Raw genomic sequence first — 19,762 nt, forward strand, 5'->3', positions numbered from 1 at the left:
TCCGACTAGGAACCATGAGGTTGCGGGTTCGGTCCCTGGCCTTGCTCAGTGGGTTAACGATCCGGCGTTGCCGTGAGCTGTGGTGTAGGTTGCAGTCTCGGCTCGGATCCCGCATTGCTGTGGCTCTGGTGTAGGCCAGTGGCTACAGCTCCGATTCGACCCCTAACCTGGGAACCTCCATGTGCCTCGGGAGTGGCCCAAGAAATAGCAAAAAGACAAAAAAAAAAAAAAAAAAAAAAAAGAAACGAATCTGACTAGCATCCATGAGGACACAGGTTCAATCACTGGCTTGGCTCCGTGGGTTAGAGATCTGGTGGTGGTGTGGTTGTGACAAAGGCCAGCAGCTATAGCTCTGATTAGACCCTAGCCTGGGAACCTCCATTTGCCATGGGTGTGGCCCTAAAAGTAAATAAAATAAAATAGCACATCCAAAAAAAAAAAAAAAATTCCCGCTGCAATGCAATGGGACTGGTGGTATCTTAGGAGCACTGAGATGCAGATTCAATCCCCAGCCCAGCACAGTGGTTTAGGGATCTAGTATTGCCACAACCATGGCTCAGATCTGATCGCTGGCCGGGGCAGCCAAAAAAGAAAAAACGAACAGGACCAAAAGAAATGAAAAAAGGCAAACTCCCAGGGATACCCTATTACCACCCACGGCCTGGATGCACACTCAGCTCAGCTATGCCCGCACAGTGGAGGTGCAGGAAAACTGGGACCAGGTCTGCTCCCCATCCAGTTACACCCCTGAATTCCTTTTAGACGAAAACCCACCACAAAAGACCAGAGCATAGTCCCCGAAACCTTAAATCCCACAAATGTTTTTATTATAAAGCTGAACGCTGATCATCACGATGGGCTTATCGGTAAGATTTCTGGTAGCGGGCACGGGCGCCAGGACCTCCAAACTTTTTGGATTCACAGCGACGAGGATCAGCTACCAGCAGGGTCCGGTCATATTGGATGAGGATGTCTTTGATCTCCTTCTTGGAAGCCTCATCCACATCTGGGGATAAAAGGATGGATGAAGATTTAGACAAGCCAGGAAGCCTCCTTTCCCCTCTGGAGCTAAATGCCAGAGGGCCAGAGCTGGGCCTTGACTTGCCCCACCCACCCGATGGGAAGGACCCACTCACATTTCTGGTAATAGGCCACCAAGGCTTTGGAGATGGACTGGCGGATTGCTGTGAGGGAGACAAACATACAAAAAAGGGTGCATCAGCCTTATGAACACCCAAGAGCCACCCCCACCCATGTGCCCGGTTCCCAGGACTCACCGTAAATCTGGGCCACGTGACCACCACCCTTCACCCGGACTCGGATGTCCACACCAGCAAATCGTTCCTTGCCCAAAAGCAGAACAGGTTCCAGTAGCTAGAGCAACAGGAAGCGTGACAGGCTTTTAGATCATAACCTGGGCGGCAGAGCCACTTTACTGAGCATTCCTCCACAGGTGTCTCCAAGCAGCTTCTGTACTGCTGGCTTCAGAGTACTAGGAGAAGAGGGTTGAGCTGTTATTCAACACCCTCACAGCCAGCACAGCAGGGAGGGTTCCAGGACAGAAGAGAGGCTGTAGAAGGCAACCTGAAACCTGAGCTGGGTTCCCTCCTCTGCAGCTCTCTGTTAATTAGATTATCCATTTTTGGGAACATGGATGCACCTGGAGATTATCATACTGAGTGAGAGAAGTCAGAGGAAAATAAATATGAGAGCCCTTATGTGTGGAATCTAATAAAAATCAATTTTATGGTTACCGTACATGAAACTGTTGGGCGGGAAAAGAACTGGAATGAGATTAACATACACACACTACTATATAAAATAAAAGAGACGATTAATGAGAATCTACTGTACAGCACAGAAAAATCTACTCAGTAATTTGTATTAACCTGTATAGGAAAAAAGAATGAGTACATGTATATGAGTGACCATGCACTCTGCTGCACAACTGAAACCAATATAACACTGTAAGTCAACTATACTCAACTTGCAAGCACTAAGGCTGCCTCAGAGTTGAAAAGCCACTCCAGGGCTGTGAGGTGCTTTCCCCACCTGAGCTCTCTGCCCTCTCTTGGGTCTCACAGACTTCCAGAAAAATCGCAACTAGGAATTCCCATTACGGTGCAGTGGAAATGAATCCAACTAGCATCCACGAGGACTGGGGTTCAATACGTGACCTCGCTCAGTGAGTGTGGGTGGCAGCTCTATCTCTGATTCAACCCCTAGCTTGGCAACTTCCAAATGCAGTCCTAAAAAAGCAATTAAAAAAAAAAAAAAATAAGCTATCACCCGATTTCGCATTGGGTCCAGTCTGTCTCCCCACTGGATTGGGAACTCTTCAAGGGCAGGCCCTGAAGCCATCTGGGTACTCAACGGGCTGCAAACACAAAGCCTTCAACTAAGCTAACATTGCGAATGAACCACGATGCTCAATATCTGATAAAGTGATCTCTGAGCTACCTTGAGTTTTAACTATTCCTGCGATGTTACTGGGGTTCTTTTTTTTTTTTTTTTTTTTTAAATTCTCATACACACCAACAAGCTTACTCAGAGAATCCAATTTACCGTCACAATGTTTCACAAGGTTGAAACTGTCCCCATTTCAGACAATAAACTCAAGGCAGAGAAGGAAAGTTCCTGTTTTGCCCAAAGAGGTAGAAATCAAACTCATGAGAGTTCTTTCCATTTTGAGCCAAAGAAACAGGCCTCAACAGGGAAGAGAGATACTCCTCTCCAAGCACAACAAAGCTTATTCTGGAAACGCTTGAGAAACTGCAACATTCAAACTCTAATCACCATGTTTGAAGAACAAAATATTGATTTCTGTCCTCAGTGTATACTCTAGAAATGAACACACTCACTCCCCCATTAACTTAAAAGAAAACAAAAAAAAAGAAAAGAAAACAGGCCACATCGGTAACTCCTATGCCATCCGGTTCCCAACAGACCGAGCTAACAAATAACCCAAGAAGCACCTGCTTAATCTTCAAAATCCACGTCTTCACTCTCAATTCCAGCTTCTGTAACATCTCTGGAACCTCAATACCTAGCTCCATCGCCAAATACCCCTTTTTCTGTACCCTATTTAGCTTCTTCCCCATTGTTGACTGCAGACCCCTCAACTTCCGAGATCGACGGACTCCAGGAACCGACCTATTCCAACATCTCCGTCTCCAGAGCCCTCCGCCCAACCCAGACGCCTGTCCTCGACCCCAGCACCTTGTATTGCAGCGTGCGCGGCTCGATCATCTCCAGGGGTCGCCCGTTCACTTTGATGAGGCCGTTACCTCGTTTGCAGTGCGCCACGGCCGTGGCTGTCTTCTGCGGAAACCAAGACAGCGAAGCCACGTGAGATCTGGGCCCCAGCTCCCCTGTCGACCTCAGAACCCTGCCCACAGGTCTCTCTCCTTCCCTCACCCCTACCATCGAGCGACCAGCCTACCTTGCGTCCGAAGACCTGCACCGACTGTAGAGGACCCTTGGAAGGCATGGCTGCAGATTAGACAAGAGCTCCTCACCGCGCGGCGCTGCAACCGGAAAAGGAAAGCGCGGGGCCACCCTGGCCTCTTTTCAGGGTCTGCGCAGGCGCATTGTGCGCAGCGTCGCGACAGGAGGGAGCTTTACGGCTCGTGGGCGGGATTTTGGATTAGCCGCGGAAAGCGGGTCTAAGGAGCGGAGAGGGCGGGACCTAGAGGGGAAAGGGCGGGGCCTGAAGGGTTTCGAGTGCAGACAGAGAAGCTGAAGAGCACCGTCCTTCACATCCTTGGTCCTCATTGGTCACCGCCGGTCCTCGTTTGCATTTTAGCTGTTTGATAGTCTCCCTCCACCCGTATTCCTAGTTGAGTCTCAGTTTACTCTGAAGAGGTTTGTCTTACCTTTTTATCACCGGCAGTCTTCTTCCCTTTAGACTTCCCACCTAGATCCTTTTCTATTAGAATCTTTACTTCGGAACTCACAGCAAAAAATCTTGGCAGGATTCAGAATCCCCCTGCCTCCTAACACCCACCTCCTTTGCGAGTCCTCCCCAAGAATCCTTTTCCATCTCCCCTAGAATCTAGCTTTCTCCAGAATTTCCTTCTTTTTAGACTCTCCTCCCAAAATTCTCTGAGAGGCCCACTCCCAAATCCCCCTCCTAGAGCCCTCACCCTAGACTCCCTCTTTTCTTTTGGTGGCGCCCAGGCCATGTTGAATTTCCCAGGCCAGGGCTCAAACCCGCGCCATAGCAGCCATTCAAGCTGCTGCAGTGACAACCCCAGATCCTTAAGCCACAAGAGAACTCCGACTCCCTCTTTCTCGACTCTCCCTCCACTCAGGGCTCTCTCCTGCACATAATTCTCCCCAGAATCTTCCTCTCTTCAGGACCCATGACCCATTCAATCCCCTTGCTTCAGAAGCTCTCCTACCCAATCCACTTCTCCCATTATTGCCCCCTTAGAATGCCCTTTCACAAAGTCTTCATCCCTTTCAGAGCCCCCTTCCTCAGAATCTACCTTTCCCAATAATTTTTTTCCCTTCAGAGCCTTCTCTGCCCAGGAATTGTCTCCCCTGAAATTCCCCCCCCCCACACACACTACAATCCCCCACTCCTTGGAGACCCTCCCTCTAAAATCCTCCTCTTCACGGTCCCTATCCTGGAATCCCTCTTCCTACAGAGTCACGCCAAATCGCCCTCCTTTATCCTCAGCTCCCCCCAACCCCATCTGAGGAACTGGGTAGCCCCCTGACCTCCCCACCAATCAGGATGCTCCCTTCTCAGCCAAGAGCTTCCTCTCAGGGCTGCAGGCATCTCAGGGTTGCCTCAGTTTCTCTGGCAACCCTGAATCTGGGGTCAAAGGTTCAAAGGGGTGTGGTGATTTACCTGTGCCTGGAGGGCAGAGATAGGATGGAGATTGGTGGGTGGGGCCAGAGGGAGGATCCAGCTCAGAGTCCAGCTCCTAAAGGGTGAGAGAGGGAGAGGGGTGGGCGAGGGGTGGGGGAGGGAGGAAGCGTGGACCCAGGGGCTGACCTGGAGGGACACATGGACAGATACACAGCACAAAAGAGAAACAGGCACATATGGAGGAGAAGGCAAAGACAGGGCCAACGAAGAAGAGAAACACAGTCAGTCAGAGATGGAGCCAGAAAACAACAAGTGGCGAGATCTGGAGGCAGAAAGGCCAACCCTCAGAGAAAGAAGACAGATAACAGAGCTCGCTTGTGAAGGAACTGGTTAAGGAACTGGCGTTGTCACTGCCGCGGCCTGGGTTGCTGCTGTGGCTGGGATTCCATCCCTGGCCCCAGGAACTTCCACATGCCTAGGGCATGACCAAAAAAACGAAAACCAAAACCAGACGGGTACAGGCAGGCATGAAGATTCCTAGACACTTGAGACAGGAAAAGGAGAGCAGAGACTCCCGAATATGCACCTGCAGATACAGATAAGGCCTAAAGAAGACAGGCCATAGAATGCACAAGCTCTCACGCAGTCTGTACTGCCTTTGGGGCATGTTTGGGGGGCAGGGGAAGCTTCCAAACTCTCCAGGCTGATCCTTAAAGCCTTGCTAAGTCTAGTGTCTTGAGTGGGAAAAAAGGGGGCTGGTCTGGGGGTCCTTTAACCTTGGCCCTCCCTACTCTAGAATCACCGTCTCCCCCGGCTTCTTGAAGTACATTTCCCGAGTATCTGTGGAGTGAGCTAGAGGGAGGGGACAGGGGGAAGTTCCCCTCAGCCACTCCAGCCTTCCAACCTGCTCCCTCTCTCTGTACCTCTTGTTTCCAGGACCCTTGGCCAGAACCAGAGAGAGTCTGGGGGTGGGCAGGGTGCCCATGTGGCATCTCTGGACCATCCTCCTGCTGGTGCCACCCTTGGGGGGCCTAGGACCACCCCTCTGCCCCCGGGAGCCCTTCTACTTCCTCATTGCCATCATGAAGATGCTGGTGAGGAGGGAGGGAAGAGCCAGCAGCCAGGGGCAGGGTTGCTGGGGGAGGGGGGTGGGGGGCATCTTTGAGGAAGAGTCAGGCTCTCTCCCTCCAAGATCTGATTTTATTCTTTAACCCCACAATTGTAGGGCAACAAAAATGATGGCACCCTCTACACCCCAGATGATCTTTCGGTGAGTATTTCATTATCTCCTTACTGAAGCTGCCTGTTTTTTTTGTTTTGTTTTGTTTGTAATGGCCGAATCCACGGCATATGCAGGTTCCCAAGCTCGGGGTCATATCAGCGCCATAGCCACAGACTTATGCCACAGCCACAGCAACGCGAGACCTGAGCCGCGTCTGCAGCCTACACCACAGCTCACGACAATGCTGGATCCTTAACCCACTGAGTGAGGCCAGGGATCGAACTGGAATCCTCATGGATACTAGTCAGATTCTTAACCCACCGAGCCACAGCAGGAACTCTTTACTGAGGCTGGAAGCTTAGGGAGAACCCACTAGGCTCAGAACATGCATTTGTTAAGGCCAGGAGGCAGGTGGGCTGGTGAGAAGGAGGATTACAGCTATGCTCACATAGTGCTCCTCTGTGCCGGGTGCTGCTCTAAATGCTTTAAGCAGGAATTCTCTCTTGGCGCAGCAGCTTAAGGATCCATCGTTGTCACTGCAACGGCTCAGGTCGCTGCTGTGGTGCAGGTTCAACCCCTGACCCACAGAACTTCCACATGCTGAGGGGCCAGCCCCCCACACTAAATAAGTAAATACATGCATGCTTTAAGTGTATTAGCTTATTTACTCTTTATACTTGACCCTATGAGTAAACAGGGCCATCACGTAAGGAGGTAAAGGTTGTACACTGCACAAGAATCTCACATCCTCAAGGGCAGTATTCTCATCCTGGACATATTTGTCAGTTTCCGGCAGATGGCAGTAAAGTATCTGGTTCTAGGAAAATCAGCACTACCAAGCGTTTTAAGGAAGGAACGTCTTTTTCCTAACTCACTCGGGGGCACCAGTGTCAGCCCTCAAGGCAGGATTATTCTGAGCTCCACCGAACAGATGAGAAACCTGGGGCCCAGGGAGGTGCAGGGGGCTTCAAGGCCCCAAATCAGAAACTGTGAGGGAAGGATTTGGGATCAGGCCCTTGGTCAGAGACACCAAGTCACTCTGTCCCCACAGGTGTGTCCTGCCGAGACTCTAGGCTGCTTCCGGCTGGAGCTGTCTGTGATTGGGTTCGAGGAGGGCCCATTGGTGGGGACTGCTGTGTTCCGGCTGCAGCGCTTACTGGATGCCCTGGGGTCCCGGCTGTGGGTGACTGGCCAGGGCCCTTGTCCACCCTGTGAAGGACACCCCCAGAGACCTGTCCCTCTCTTTCTGGCCAAACTCTTGGAGTTATTACAGGGGGCTTGTGCTCGGCACCTGGCCTCGGCTTGAGCCTCCGAGGACACAGACTACATGGTACTGCCGGAGAGGCTGTGAGGAGAGAGAGCGAGGAGACTTGGTCTGCACCCCCAGCTCCCAAACACGAAGCCTTCTCCTTCTAGGCCAGAGGACCTTCTAGGCCAGGGAGCCCCAGGAGCCAGGGGAAGAGGCGAGAAGGAGGAAGATGAGGTGAGATCTGAAGCCGGAAGCCTCTGACCTACCAGGGCAGCGGCTGGATAAATCACTCCCACCAGTCCCCGTCAGTCCCCGTTGTTCTCCCTCTCTTCCAGATTCCCCCCGCCCCCCTTCTCTTCCAGGAAGGCGCGGAGCATCGCAAACGTGTTCTCTAATCTCATCCCCATCCCTTGAGGACAGAAGAGTCTTGTGGCTCACACCCCTGACTGCAAATAAGCAATACCTGGAGAAATTTTAAGTAATGCTGAGGGGGGCCCCTGCCCAGAGAATTAGTGGTGAATCCTGAACATCTGTATTTTTATTTTTTTTATTTTTATTGTTTTGGTTTTTTTTTAGGGCCGCAGCTGTGGTATATGGAAATTTCCAGCTAGGGGTCGAATCAGAGCTGCATCTGTGACCTACACCACAGCCACAGCAACGCTGGATCCTTAACCCACTGAGCGAGGCTAGGAATCGAACCCACGTCCTCATGGATACTAGTTGGGTTCATTACTGGGGAGCCACGGCGGGAACTCCTGAGCATCTATATATATATTTTTTTCTTTTTTCTTTTTTGCCTTTTCTAGGGCCATACCCACAGCATATGGAGGTTCCCAGGCTAGGAGTCTAATCGGAGCTGTAGACGCTGGCCTATGCCACAGCCACAGCAACGCCGGACCCTTGACCCACTTAGCGAGGCCAGGGATCGAACCAGAAACCTCATGGTTCCTATTCAGATTCATTAACCACTGAGCCACTACGGGAACTCCATGAACATCTATATATTTTTAAACTCCGCTTTATTGAAGTATTATTTACATACCGTAAAAGGCACTAATTTTTTTTCGTGTCCACACCCATGTGGAAGTTTCTCCGGATCGGATCTTTAACCCACTGAGCCACCAGGGAAATCCCAAAAGGCATTCATTTTAAATGTACTTTTTAAAAAGTTCTGACAAATGTATTTACACCACCATATTTCCATCATCCCAAAGCATTCCCTTAAGCCTCTTCCCAATCTTTATCTTTAGTCCTAGACACCCACTAATCTGCTTTCCCTTTGTATACATTGGTTTTGCTTGCTCTAAAATTTCATATGAATGGAACAATACTGTGCATTTCCTAGTGTCTGTCTTCTTTCACTACGCTAATGTTTTTGAGATTCATTCATGTGTGTATCAGTAGCTTGTTACTATTCCATTGTATGTATATACTACAACTTGTTTATCCGTCCTCCTCATGTGGGCACTGGGTTGTTTCTAGTTTGGGGCTATTATCTCCCCCTTATCTTCTCAACTATTCTGATGTGCTGCCAGGTTGAGAGTTGAGAACCACTGCTATACTGAGGAAGAGCTTTACCTGGGGAGAAAATGACAGTTCCCTCTCTTTCCTGGAGGAAATATTTTCCTGCAGAAGTGTTGCTAGGCATTTTTATGTGGAACCCTATCTGAAAGAGATGCTGTTCAACTGAACCAAGCTTATGGAAGGGGAAACATTTCTATAGAGTGCCCAGCCCCTCCACAGTCTGGCTTGGGTTCAGTTTGGGGACAGAGGGGAGAGTGTGTGCTTATGCAGAAATGCACCTGTGGTGTATAGTTCCTCCTAGCTGTCTTGTGAGCCTCCTGCTGGCCCAAGAGCAACTCATTCCCCGCTAACTAACCAGGTGTAAATTAAATATATGTAAATTGAATCCAGATGTCTCAAAGTTTATGTGGGAAATTTCAGCAATGTGTTTTTTTATTAAAAATGTTTATTATAGTTGATTTACAATGTTCTGTCAATTTCTGCTGTACAGCAAAGTGACCCGGTTTTACATTTTTTTTTTTCGATTTTTCTTTTTTTTGGGGGGGGGGGGGCTGCACCCACGGCACATGGAGGTATCCGGGCTAGGGGTTCAACTGGAGATGGAGCTTCTGGCCTACTCCACAGCCACGCCAACTCTGGATCTGAGCCCCAGCTGCAACCTACACCACAGCTCATTGCAACATCAGATCCTTAACGGACTGAGCGAGGCAGGGGATCAAATCTGCATCCTCATGGATGCTTGTCAGATTCGATTCCACTGAGCCAAGAGGGGAATTCCAAGCTTCCCCCCCCCCCCCGCCCCCGCATTAGATTAATTTTTCACATCTCTCCCTCATGCCTGGTTCTCTTTGCCACCATTCTGACAAATAATTGCTAATACCTAAATTCACATTTCAATCAGCTTAGATTGCAAAGGAAAACAATGACTTTGGGGTTACCCAAACTTGGTAACTTGGGTCTGCCACTGTCCAGTTACATGGTTTATTTTTCCAAGCTTTGGTTACCTCGACTGCGAAATAGGGCTAACATACCTCCTAGGAATGTTTCATAGAACCTGAGAGATGACGTCTGATTTATTTGCTCATGTGTTATTATTTGCTAACGTCCTGACTCTTAACGGCTTGGCACACCACGTTAGTGCTGGCACTAAATTCAAGCACCAATTTCTAGCTAGGAAAAGCCGGTACTAGAGAGTTTTAGCACTCCTATTTGACCCTCCCAACATGTCCGCTCCACACGCTAAACCAACTCTGCCACTCACAAGATGGCGTACAGGAAGTGCGTAGCAGGGACGAGCCCCGGAAATCTCGCTGTAGGCGGGGCCAACGGGTAGGTTCTCGCGAGAGAGCACGTCAGTCCTAACCAGGCGTCGTGTGAACAGCAGCTGTTGCCGAAGGCGGAGGTGGGATTAGAGTGGTGAGGGGTGGGTTGGCGGCCGCGGCTGGAGGCCACGGTGGTCGCCGTGGGCCGGGGAGGTGTAGAGGCCGGTTTCGGAAACTCGGGAAGTATAGCAGGTGGCGTAGGGAAGGTCCCTTTTCGGGTTCAGGGATGCCTGAACGAGGCTGCCGGAAGTGCGCTAAGGGATTTATCTTCTCCCTAGGAACCAGAGGGGAAACTGAGGCTCGGGTTGGGGCTCGGAACTGGGGGACGCGCTGAGGCCGCAGTCTTTCCTTGCCAGCAGAAGATGTCGGACAGCGAGGACAGCAACTTCTCAGAGGAGGAGGACAGCGAGCGCAGCAGTGACGGCGAGGAGGCCGAGGTCTGTTGCAGGGACGCTGGGGGAGTTTTGCGCCTGGTAACAGGACCAGGGCAGGACGGGCTCTGTGACAGTTTAAAGGGGATCAGAAGCTCTGGCCTCTGGGAATTTCCAGGTTGTCGGAGGAGATAAAGAGGTAGGCAGGCCCAAGTCAAGCAAGAGGCGCAGATGCTGCCCGCTGGGGATGTTCTAGGTACCATGAGGGAACAGAATATATTTGAAGGATTTGGCATATAGTAAAAACTCACTGTTATCTTCATTTGTAGGTATGCTAGATCATACCAGAAACATACTTTTAGTGTCTACTACATGTTAGACACAATTCTTTATCCTTGGCCTACAGCAGTAAACGAAACAGATTTTTAAATCTTTGCCCTGGTGAAGGTAAACAAACAAAACTGATAAGTAAATCATTTAGTAAGGTGGAGGGTATTCTGGAGAAGAATAGTGAAGGGGAATCCAGGAATCCTGTTTGCACTTGAAATAGTGCATCTGGGAGGGTGTCTTTCAGTAAAAGACCTGGTGGAGGTGAGGGGGTGAGTCATGTCACATGGAAGAAGAGTGTTCCAGTAAGGGGAATAGCATATGCAAAGTTGGGAGCACATTTGTGGTGTTCAGAAAGTAACAAGGGACTCATTTGCCTGGGTCAGGGTGACGACAGCATGGAAGTAACAGGAGCCAGGTCATGTTGAATCTTGAGGTGCTGTGGTGAGGAATTTGTCATTAACTAGGTGAGGTGAAGCCACGAGAAGGTTTTTTTTTTTTTTTTTGTCTTTTTGCCTTTTCTAGGGCTGCTCCCTTGGCATATGGAGGTTCCCAGTGTAGGGGTCAAATCGGAGCTGTAGCCGCCGGCCTACACCAGAGCCACAGCAATGCGGGATCCGAGCTGCGTCTGCAACCTACAACACAACTCACGGCAACGCCAGATCCTTTAACCCACTGAGCAAGGGCAGGGACCGAACCTGCAACCTCATGGTTCCTAGTCGGATTCGTTAACCACTGCGCCATGACGGGATTTGAGCAAAGGAAGCAGGTGCCCTAGTTTGTTTGGGCGCACTCGTGGCACGTGGAAGTTCCCAGGCCAGGGGTGGAAGCTGCACCACAGCAGCAGCCCAGGACTCTGCAGTGACAATGCCAAATCCTTAACTCCCTGTGCTACAAGGGCACTCCCGAGGTCTAGTAACTAATCTTGAAAGTATCACTTTAGCTTCAGTTCTGTTACATGTGATTCTTTCAGGAACCAAAAAATGTTTCTTGGGACATAAACTGATTTAAAGTACTTTTTTATTAACCATTAGCTTTTTTTTTTTTTTTTTTTGCTTTTCAGGGCCACACCTGTGGCATATGGTGGTCCCTAGGCTAGGGGTTAAAATTGGAGCTACAGCTGCCAGCCTACACCACAGCCATAACAACTCAGGATCCCAGCTGCCTCTGCAGCCTACCCCATAGCTCACGGCAATGCCAGATTCTTAACTCACTGAGAGAGGCCAGGGGTCTAAGGGCTTCCTTATGGATACTCATCGGGTTGGTAACCTGCTGAGCCACAGTGGGAACTCCCTGCTCTTTTATTTATTTTTGACTTACTCATTTGTTGAAAAAAAAAATGTTTGAGCATCTACTGTGGTCTTCCAGATGCTTCCTAAGTGTTAGAGTGGAGCAAGGCATATTTCTGCTTTCACAGAGTTTATTTACATTTAGTAGGCAACAATTACAAACTAATAAAGAGGTGGTACTATAATTATAGAAATGTTTATTTTTTAAGTTAGTTGTCAACACTTATAAGGGCAATTTCACATAAGAGTCAAGCTTTCCTGTTTTTCTGGGAAAATGTGAGGAGCCAGCAACCTGAGAGAGACCCAGGATTGTTCTATAGAACAATGCTCAAGAAGAGGCAGCCTCCTTTAAAACTAGGAAATTTTCAGGAGTTCCTGTTGTGGCATAGCAGAAGTGAATCCGACTAGGAACCATGAGGTGGCAGGTTTGACCCCTGGCCTCACTCAGTGGCTTAAAGATCTGGCATTGCTGTGGCTGTGATATAAGCTGGCAGCTGCAGCTGCGATTAGACCCTTAGCCTGGGAACCTTGGTATGTTACAGGTGCGCCCCTACAAGATAAAAAAACAAAGCTAGGGATTTTCAGAGTTGCCGACGTGGCTCAGTAGAAACTAATCTGACTGGCATCCTTGAGGATGCAGGTTCAATCCCTGGCCTTACTCAGTGGGTTAAGGATCCCGTGTAGGTCACACATGTGTCTCAGATCCAGCGTTGCTATGGCTGTGGTGTAGGCCAGCAGCTACAGCTCCAATTTGACCCCTAGCTTGGGAACTTCCATGTTTTTTGTCTTTTTAGGGTGGGTGCAGCCCTAAAAAGACTAAATAAATAAATAAAATAAAACTAGGAATTTTCTCTAATTCCCAGGATTTATTAACTGCCATTTACTGTAATGCAGATTCAAGAAAAGATTTCATAAGCATGTTTTCTGGAAAACAGGTGGGTGAAGAGTGCTATAAGTTTCCTTTGAGCTGCCCCACTCATGTTTCCTGCTTGCCCTCTGTAGGCATTTGATTGTCAATCCTTGTGCCCTTTGGGGAGTTCTTCACTCGCTGTGGTAGGAATGGGGCACATGGGAAGATGACAAGAAAGGCCTTTGCTTCAAGCTGACTCACTGGGTCATTGGTCTCTTGACTCATGGCTTTGAGACATTTTGCTGTGGTTAAAGGCTGGTGGTAATGAGACCAGGCTCCCCAGGTTGGCTGGGGTAGTCTGATTTGGGCTGTACAAATCCCACTTCCCTAACTCCATTATCAGGCTTTTAACACACATGCTGGCTTGCTTGTCTCCTATCACCAGGTGAAGCAGGAGGGCAGTGTGAGGGCTGCCCTGGCCCCCAGAGAAAGGTCTGGCTGGGCTTTTCAGACGCCAAATGTTGCCGTGGTCCTTGAAGGATGGGGTCCTGTGGAGAGATGGGGAGGGATGGCGAATAAAGGGCCACTGTTGGGGGAATCATCCAGTTCCTTATTCTGTCTAGTAACCTTCTTATTCATTCAACAAGGGTTCCTTGAGTTCCTGTCACGTTAGGGTCATGGCCTACCTCATGGAGCTGCCTGCCTTGAGGTGGCAGTAGTTTTATAAGCAGATGGTTAGTCCAGGGGCTGCCGAGGACAGACTGTGTTTAAGCCGTGAGGTGACCCAAAGACAGTAGCAAGATCTCTCTCAGGAAATGGGGAGCTGGGTTTGGAAAGAAGACTCCTGGGGGTGAGCCAGGGGAATGATGATAAAGGGTCTTAGAAATCAGGCTGTGCTCTTGTAGTTTGAGTGGTTAAAATAAGCAACATTGTGGGCTAGTCAGGATTCTGTATTAACCAAATGCTGTTGACCCTGGAACACAACGGGTTTGAAGGGCATGGGTCCAAGTAGATGTGGATTTGGTTTTTTTTTTGCTTTTTTTTTAGGGCCAGAGCTCTGGCATATGGACGTTTCCAGGCTAGGGGTTGAATGGAAGCTGCAGCTGTTAGCCTACGCCACAGCCACAACAACGCCAGATCTGAGCTGCAACTGTGATCTACACCATAGCTCACGGCAACGCTGGATCCTTAACCCACTGAGTGAGGCCAGGGATGGAACCTGCATCCTCATGGATACTAGTCAGGTTTGTGATCTGCTGAGCCACAAGGGGAACTCCAAATATGGATTTTTTTTTTTTTTTTTTTCTTTTTGAGAGCCGCACCTGCAGCATATGGAGGTTCCCAGGCTAGGGGTCTAATCTGAGCTGTAGCTCCTGGCCTACGCCATAGCCACACCAGATCTGAGCTGTGTCTGCGACCTACACCACAGCTCATGGTAACACTGGATCCTTAACCCACTGAGCGAGACCAGGGATTCCTAGTCAGATTTCTCGTGGTTCCTAGTCAGAGTCTTTCCACTGTGCCATGATGGAACTCCCAAATATAGATTTTTTTAAATAGTAAATTGTAGGAGTTCCCGTCGTGGCTCAGTGGGTTAATGAATCCAACTAGGAACCATGAGGTTTTGGGTTCCATCCCTGGCCTCGCTCAGTGGGTTAAGGATCCAGTGTTGTCACAAGCTTTTGGTGTAGGTCTCAGATGTGGCTCAGATCTGGTGTTGCTGTGGCTGTGGTGTATGCTGGCAGCTGTAGCTCCAATTCAGCCACTAGCCTGGGAACTTCCATATGCCGCAGGTGAGGCTCTAAAAAAAAAAGTAAATTGTGCTGCAAGATGCAAGGTTGATTGCATTCTGAGGTGCAGAACTGTGGATACAGAGAAGTCTGGTGTTTGGTGGGCTGGCTATAAGTCGTGTGTAGGTTTTTGGCTGCTAACCCTCATGTTCCCAGTCCTGGGCGAGGTGGTGTGGGAACCCAGCAGTGCCTGAGATAGCACGAGCCTTTCACTCAGGGCTCTAGCTCACAGTGAAAGGGCTGTGATGGAGGAAGCCCAGAGAGTTGTGAGCCTGGAAATTATGCCTGACTTTCCCCATAGGGAGAGGGAAGGCATCACTTGAAAGAGAGGTTTTTTATTTTATTTTAGGGCCACACCCACGGCATATGAAGGTTCCCAGGCTGGGGGTCCAATCAAAGCTGTAGCTGCTAGCCTACACCACAGCAGTGAGGGATCCGAGCTGTGTCTGTGACCTACACCACAGCTCATGGCAACACTGGATCCTTAACCCACTGAGGGAGGCCAGGAATTGAACCTGAGTCCTCCTGGATGCTAGTCTGGTTTGTCAACTGCTGAGCCAGGATGGGAACTCCCTTTTTCTTTTTTTTCCACAGCTGCATCTGTGGCACATGAAAGTTCCCAGGCCAGGGGTTGAATCAGAGCAGCTGGGGCCTATGCCACAGCCACAGCCACACCCGACTGAGCTGTATCTGTGACCCAAACTGCTGCAGTGACAACGCCAGATCCTTAACCTGCTGTAACACAAGAGAACTTCAAGAAAAGGTGTTTTGACTGAAGTATGATCAGGGAACAGAGGAGAATGGCTTTTTATACTGAGGACCAGCATTGGTGATGGACAGTGTTAAGAGAGCTTGCATTGGGAGCTCCTGTCGTGGCTCAGTGATTAACGAACCCAACCAGCATCCATGAGGACTCGGGTTCGATCTCTGACCTAACTCAGTGGGTTAAGGATCCAGCATTGCCATGAGCTATGGTGTAGGTCTCAGACACAGCTTGGATCCCTCGTTGCTGTGGCTGTGCTGTACACTGGCAGCTACAGCTTCATTCATCCCCTAGCCTGGGAACCTCCACATGCTTTGGGTACAGGCCTAAAAAGACCAAAAAAAAAAAAAAAAAGCTTGCATTTAAGTGGTTCAGTGTGACTGGAACCTAGCCTTTAGCAGGGGGAGTCCAGAGAGGTGGGGTGAGAGGGAGAGGCAGTGAGCATAGTGTGCACTTCTAAACCAGGCTGCTAGGGAGCTGGTCCTTTACTTGTGGGCAGTAGGGAGCCATGGCTGTGTTTTAAGCAGGGGACCAAATGATTAGGTCCATGTTTTTTATCATAATCTCCCAAGACCTTGGGATGCTTTGTATGTGGGGAGTGATGAGAAGTGCTTTTAGGTGGAATAAGGGTACAATCTTAAGCCTCATTGAATCATTTAGTGAGAAAGTTATTTCCTTTTTAGTTCCACATCCTGTCTTTTAATTGGGTCAGGAGGAAGTTTCACCTTGATGCTACTGTGTCTTGAACATCTTTCTGAAATTTGTTAGTCTGTTTGGCAGGGAAAACAGGCCTTGGCTTAACCTGCAGTAGGCAGCAGTAGCATGTTGGTACCTAATAACATTGTTTTCATTGTTTTTCTTTTATCTTTAAGTTTACTTTTATTTATTTATTTATTTATTTATTTATTTATTTACTTATTGGTCTTTTTAGGGCTGCACCTACCAGCACATGGAGGCTTCCAGGCTAGGGGTGGAATCAGAGCTACAGTTGCCGGCCTGCGCCACAGCCACGCCAGATCCTTAATGCACTAAGTGAGGCCAGGGATCGAACCTGAGTCTTCATTAATACTCATTGGGTTTGTTATCACTGAGCCACAACAGAAACTCCATCTTTAAGTTTCTTTTCTGTTTATAACAAGCTAATCTTTAAAAAAAATTTTTTTTGTCTTATTAGGGTTGAACCCATGGCATATGGGAATTCCCAGGCTAGGGGTTGATTCAGGAGCTGCAGCTGCTGGCCTATACCACAGCCACAGCAATGTGGGATCCAAGCCGCATCTGTGACCTACACCTCGGCTCATGGCAATGCTGAATCCTTAACCCACTGAGCTGGGCCAGGGATCGAATCCAGGTCCTCACGTCCTCATGGATACTAGTTGGTTTCATTATTGCTGAGCCACCATGGGAACTCTTTTAAAAAGTTTTGACTTTTGATATACTTCAAAGCCTAAAAAAGCTTGCCTCTTAAATTGAGTAAAAATTAAGTAAAAAATGGGAGTTCCCGTCGTGGTGCAGTGGTTAATGAATCCGACTAGGAACCATGAGGTTGTGGGTTCGATCCCTGCCCTTGCTCAGTGGGTTAACGATCCGGCATTGCCGTGTGAGCTGTGGTGTGGGTCGCAGACCCGGCTCGGGTCCCACGTTGCTGTAGCCCTGGCGTAGGCTGGCAGCTCAGCTCCGATTAGACCCCTAGCCTGGGAACCTCCATATGCCACAGGAGTGGCCCAAGAAATGGCAAAAAAAAAGACAAAAAAAAAAAAGACAAAAAAAAAAAAAAGACAAAAAATTAAGTAAAAAATGGAATGAATTTAAAGAAAATATCAAATGAGTTGTATTGATGTGAATATGATAAGAAGCCATGCAGTTAATGAGGGAAAGGTTGAATTTTAGGGAACACTGTCGTGTATGGGTCATTTCCTTTTGCGATTTGTATGAAAAGAATTGAAGGCCAGGAAACAAGAAGATAGACTGGGGCAAGGATTCATCTTTGGAGGGCAGTGTTCTGGTGTAGGCTGGGGGCTGTGGTGATGGGAAAGAAGAGACAGATTGAAGAGATGATGTTCATAAAGCAGAGAGATCAAGAATTTGGTGCCTAAAGACAGCTAGAGGAAAAATCAAACCACAACAAGATAGAGGAGGCCAGCACAAGTCTAGGGGAGGGTACTGAGGTCACTTTGGGACATGGGTGCAGAGGGCTGAGAGGACATCTGGGGAAGGTATTCAGGAGGCTGCTGGCACATGGGGGTCTCTTGTTTTGGAAAAAAGTAGGGGACTGAAGACAGATGGGGGTCCTGTCTACAGAGACTAGAACTGAGGTTGTGGAAGGTTGAATGGCCAGAGAGAGAGTGCATGGTGGGAAATGCAAGGTGGGCTCTTGATTGAACTGTGATGACTGAAGCCAGCATTTGAGAGGGGAGCCTGCAGAGGAGTAGGTGGGGAGGTTGGAGAAAAGTCAGAGTGTGTTCTGTGACAGTCACCAAGGGAAGAGCAGTCCTCTGGGGAGAAAGTGGTCAGTGGCGTAAGTCGTCCTGTAGGGAATGACTAAAGAACGTCCACACCGTCAGCCATGAGAGATGGTCAGGGAGCTTGGCAAGCAGTGAGGGCTGGAAACAGATACGGGAGTCACTGTTACAGAGATGTTTAGCACGGCTGAGGAGTGGATGAGATGGCCCAGGGGAGCTGTAGCATGGAGCCAGGGACCCAACCTAATGGAGCTATAACATTTAAAGGCTAGGTGGACGCTACTGGCAAGGAGGTCTGGTGGACGGGGGAGTCTGGCTCAGCTCCTCGATACTGGTTGGGTGGATGGCAATGCTGTCGCTGAGATAGGTCGGCTACCAGGGAGGAAGGGCATGTACACAGAGCAGAGGGGGCTATGACTGGTCAGACAGGGCTGGGGTCGGATGTTGGGGTGAAGAGCATGGTGTCTGGATTTTTTGGGTTCAGAACCCTGGTGCTCCAACCCTGCAGGTAGAGGAGGAGCGGCGGAGCGCAGCAGGCAGTGAAAAGGAGGAAGAGCCCGAGGAAGAGGAGGAGGAGGAAGAGGAGGAGGAGTATGATGAGGAAGAAGAGGAAGAAGATGATGACCGGCCACCCAAGAAACCCCGCCATGGCGGCTTCATTCTGGATGAAGCTGGTATGTGACAGGGCTGGCGAGTGCCAAGCAGAGTCTGAACTTCCACCTTCACTTCTATTTCTTGAATGTCCTTTTTTTTTTTTCCCCTTGGCTTTTTAGGGCCACACCTTTGGCATATGGAAGTTTCCAGTCTGGGGTTGAATCGGAGCTGTAGCCACCAGCCTTTGAAACAGCCACAGCAATGCTGGATTCTTAACTCACTGAGCAGGGCCAAGGATCAAACCCGTAACTTCCTGGATACTAGTCAGGTTTGTTACGACTAAGCCATAATGGGAATTCCTGCATTTCTTTTTTTTTTTAATTTTTAAAATTAAAGTGTAGTTGATTTACAGTGTGTGTTTTGTTTTGTTTTTGGCAGTTCTTTTTTTTTTTTTTTTTTCCCTTTGGTCTCTTGTGCTTTTAGGGCCACGCCCGAGGCATATGGAGGTTCCCAGGCTAGGGGTCTAATCTGAACTGTTGCTGCTGGCCTACGCCACAGACATAGCAATGCCAGATCTGAGCCGCATCTGAGACCTACACCACAGCTCACAGCAACACCGGATCCTTAACCCACTGAATGAGGCCAGGGATCAAACCAGCAACCTCATGGTTCCTAGTTGGATTCATTTCCACTGTGCCACGATGGGAACTTCTCTTTTTTTTTTTTTTTAAATTTAGGGCCACAGTAAGTGTTAGCTGTTACAAAAGTAGAAGAATGATACGACGACTAACAAACCATGAACCCTGTTTTCTTTTTTTTTGGTCTTCTTAGGGCTGCACCTGCAGCATATGGAGGTTCCCAGGCTCGGGGTCTAATCGGAACTGCAGCTGCCAGCCTACACCACAGCCACAGCAACGCCAGATCTGAGCCACATCTGAGACCTACACCACAGCTCATGGCAACGCTGGATCCTTAACCCACTGAGCGAGGCCAGGGATCAAACCCGCAACCTCATGGTTCCCAGTCGGATTCATTTCCACTGTGCCACAATGGGAACTCCAACCCTGTTTTTTTAAAACATATACCAGTGTTCCCTTCGTTGGGAGAAAACTTTTTTTTTTTAATGGCCTGCACCCACAGTATATGGAAGTTCCCAGGCCAGGGATTGAATCCAAGATCC

The 19,762-nt window shown here is 49.1% G+C and overlaps 3 protein-coding genes across 10 annotated transcripts in view; 2 read left to right on the forward strand and 1 right to left on the reverse strand.

Annotated features, from left to right (window-relative positions):
- Positions 1 to 813: 813 nt before the first annotated feature.
- On the reverse strand, positions 814 to 3,502 carry RPS16 (ribosomal protein S16). Its single transcript, NM_001137620.1, is given in 5 exon segments — positions 814 to 1,006; positions 1,137 to 1,184; positions 1,278 to 1,374; positions 3,220 to 3,321; positions 3,443 to 3,502. Coding segments are annotated over 5 exon segments (441 nt in total). The 5' UTR covers positions 3,491 to 3,502; the 3' UTR covers positions 814 to 860.
- Positions 3,503 to 5,759: 2,257 nt separating this feature from the next.
- Positions 5,760 to 9,270, forward strand: IL-15L (interleukin 15-like). The gene is made up of 3 exons (XM_021094372.2): positions 5,760 to 5,913; positions 6,045 to 6,089; positions 7,093 to 9,270. Exons 1-3 carry the CDS (start codon positions 5,803 to 5,805, stop codon positions 7,345 to 7,347), a joined length of 411 nt encoding a protein of 136 aa, XP_020950031.1. The 5' UTR covers positions 5,760 to 5,802; the 3' UTR covers positions 7,348 to 9,270.
- An 895-nt stretch (positions 9,271 to 10,165) lies between these two features.
- SUPT5H (SPT5 homolog, DSIF elongation factor subunit) overlaps positions 10,166 to 19,762 on the forward strand; it is a 30,135-nt gene continuing 20,538 nt past the window's right edge. For 2 of the 8 annotated variants that reach the window (XM_084960527.1, XM_084960531.1), the window contains exons 1-3: positions 10,166 to 10,328; positions 10,415 to 10,573; positions 18,497 to 18,662. In XM_084960527.1, coding sequence (XP_084816653.1) covers positions 10,499 to 10,573; positions 18,497 to 18,662 — 241 coding nt within the window. In that variant the 5' untranslated portion in view covers positions 10,166 to 10,328; positions 10,415 to 10,498. The remainder of the gene's footprint in view (positions 10,329 to 10,414; positions 10,574 to 18,496; positions 18,663 to 19,762) is intronic. The other 6 variants (XM_005655822.4, XM_084960530.1, XM_084960529.1 and 3 more) reach the window with 3 other exon arrangements.

The sequence above is a fragment of the Sus scrofa genome, chromosome 6 (genome assembly GCF_054392235.1).
Source record: "Sus scrofa isolate SSC_HxYL_T2T_F1_AM1 chromosome 6, Sscrofa_HxYL_maternal_Yorkshire_Landrace_v2.0, whole genome shotgun sequence".
NCBI lineage: Eukaryota > Metazoa > Chordata > Mammalia > Artiodactyla > Suidae > Sus > Sus scrofa.

Coding starts and splice junctions, on each gene's coding strand:
- IL-15L (XM_021094372.2), top strand. CDS start 5,803: ATGTGGCATCTCTGGACCATCCTCCTGCTGGTGCCACCCTTGGGGGGC. Junction 5,914..6,044: donor TTGCCATCATGAAGATGCTG/GTGAGGAGGGAG, acceptor CCACAATTGTAG/GGCAACAAAAATGATGGCAC. Junction 6,090..7,092: donor ACACCCCAGATGATCTTTCG/GTGAGTATTTCA, acceptor CTGTCCCCACAG/GTGTGTCCTGCCGAGACTCT.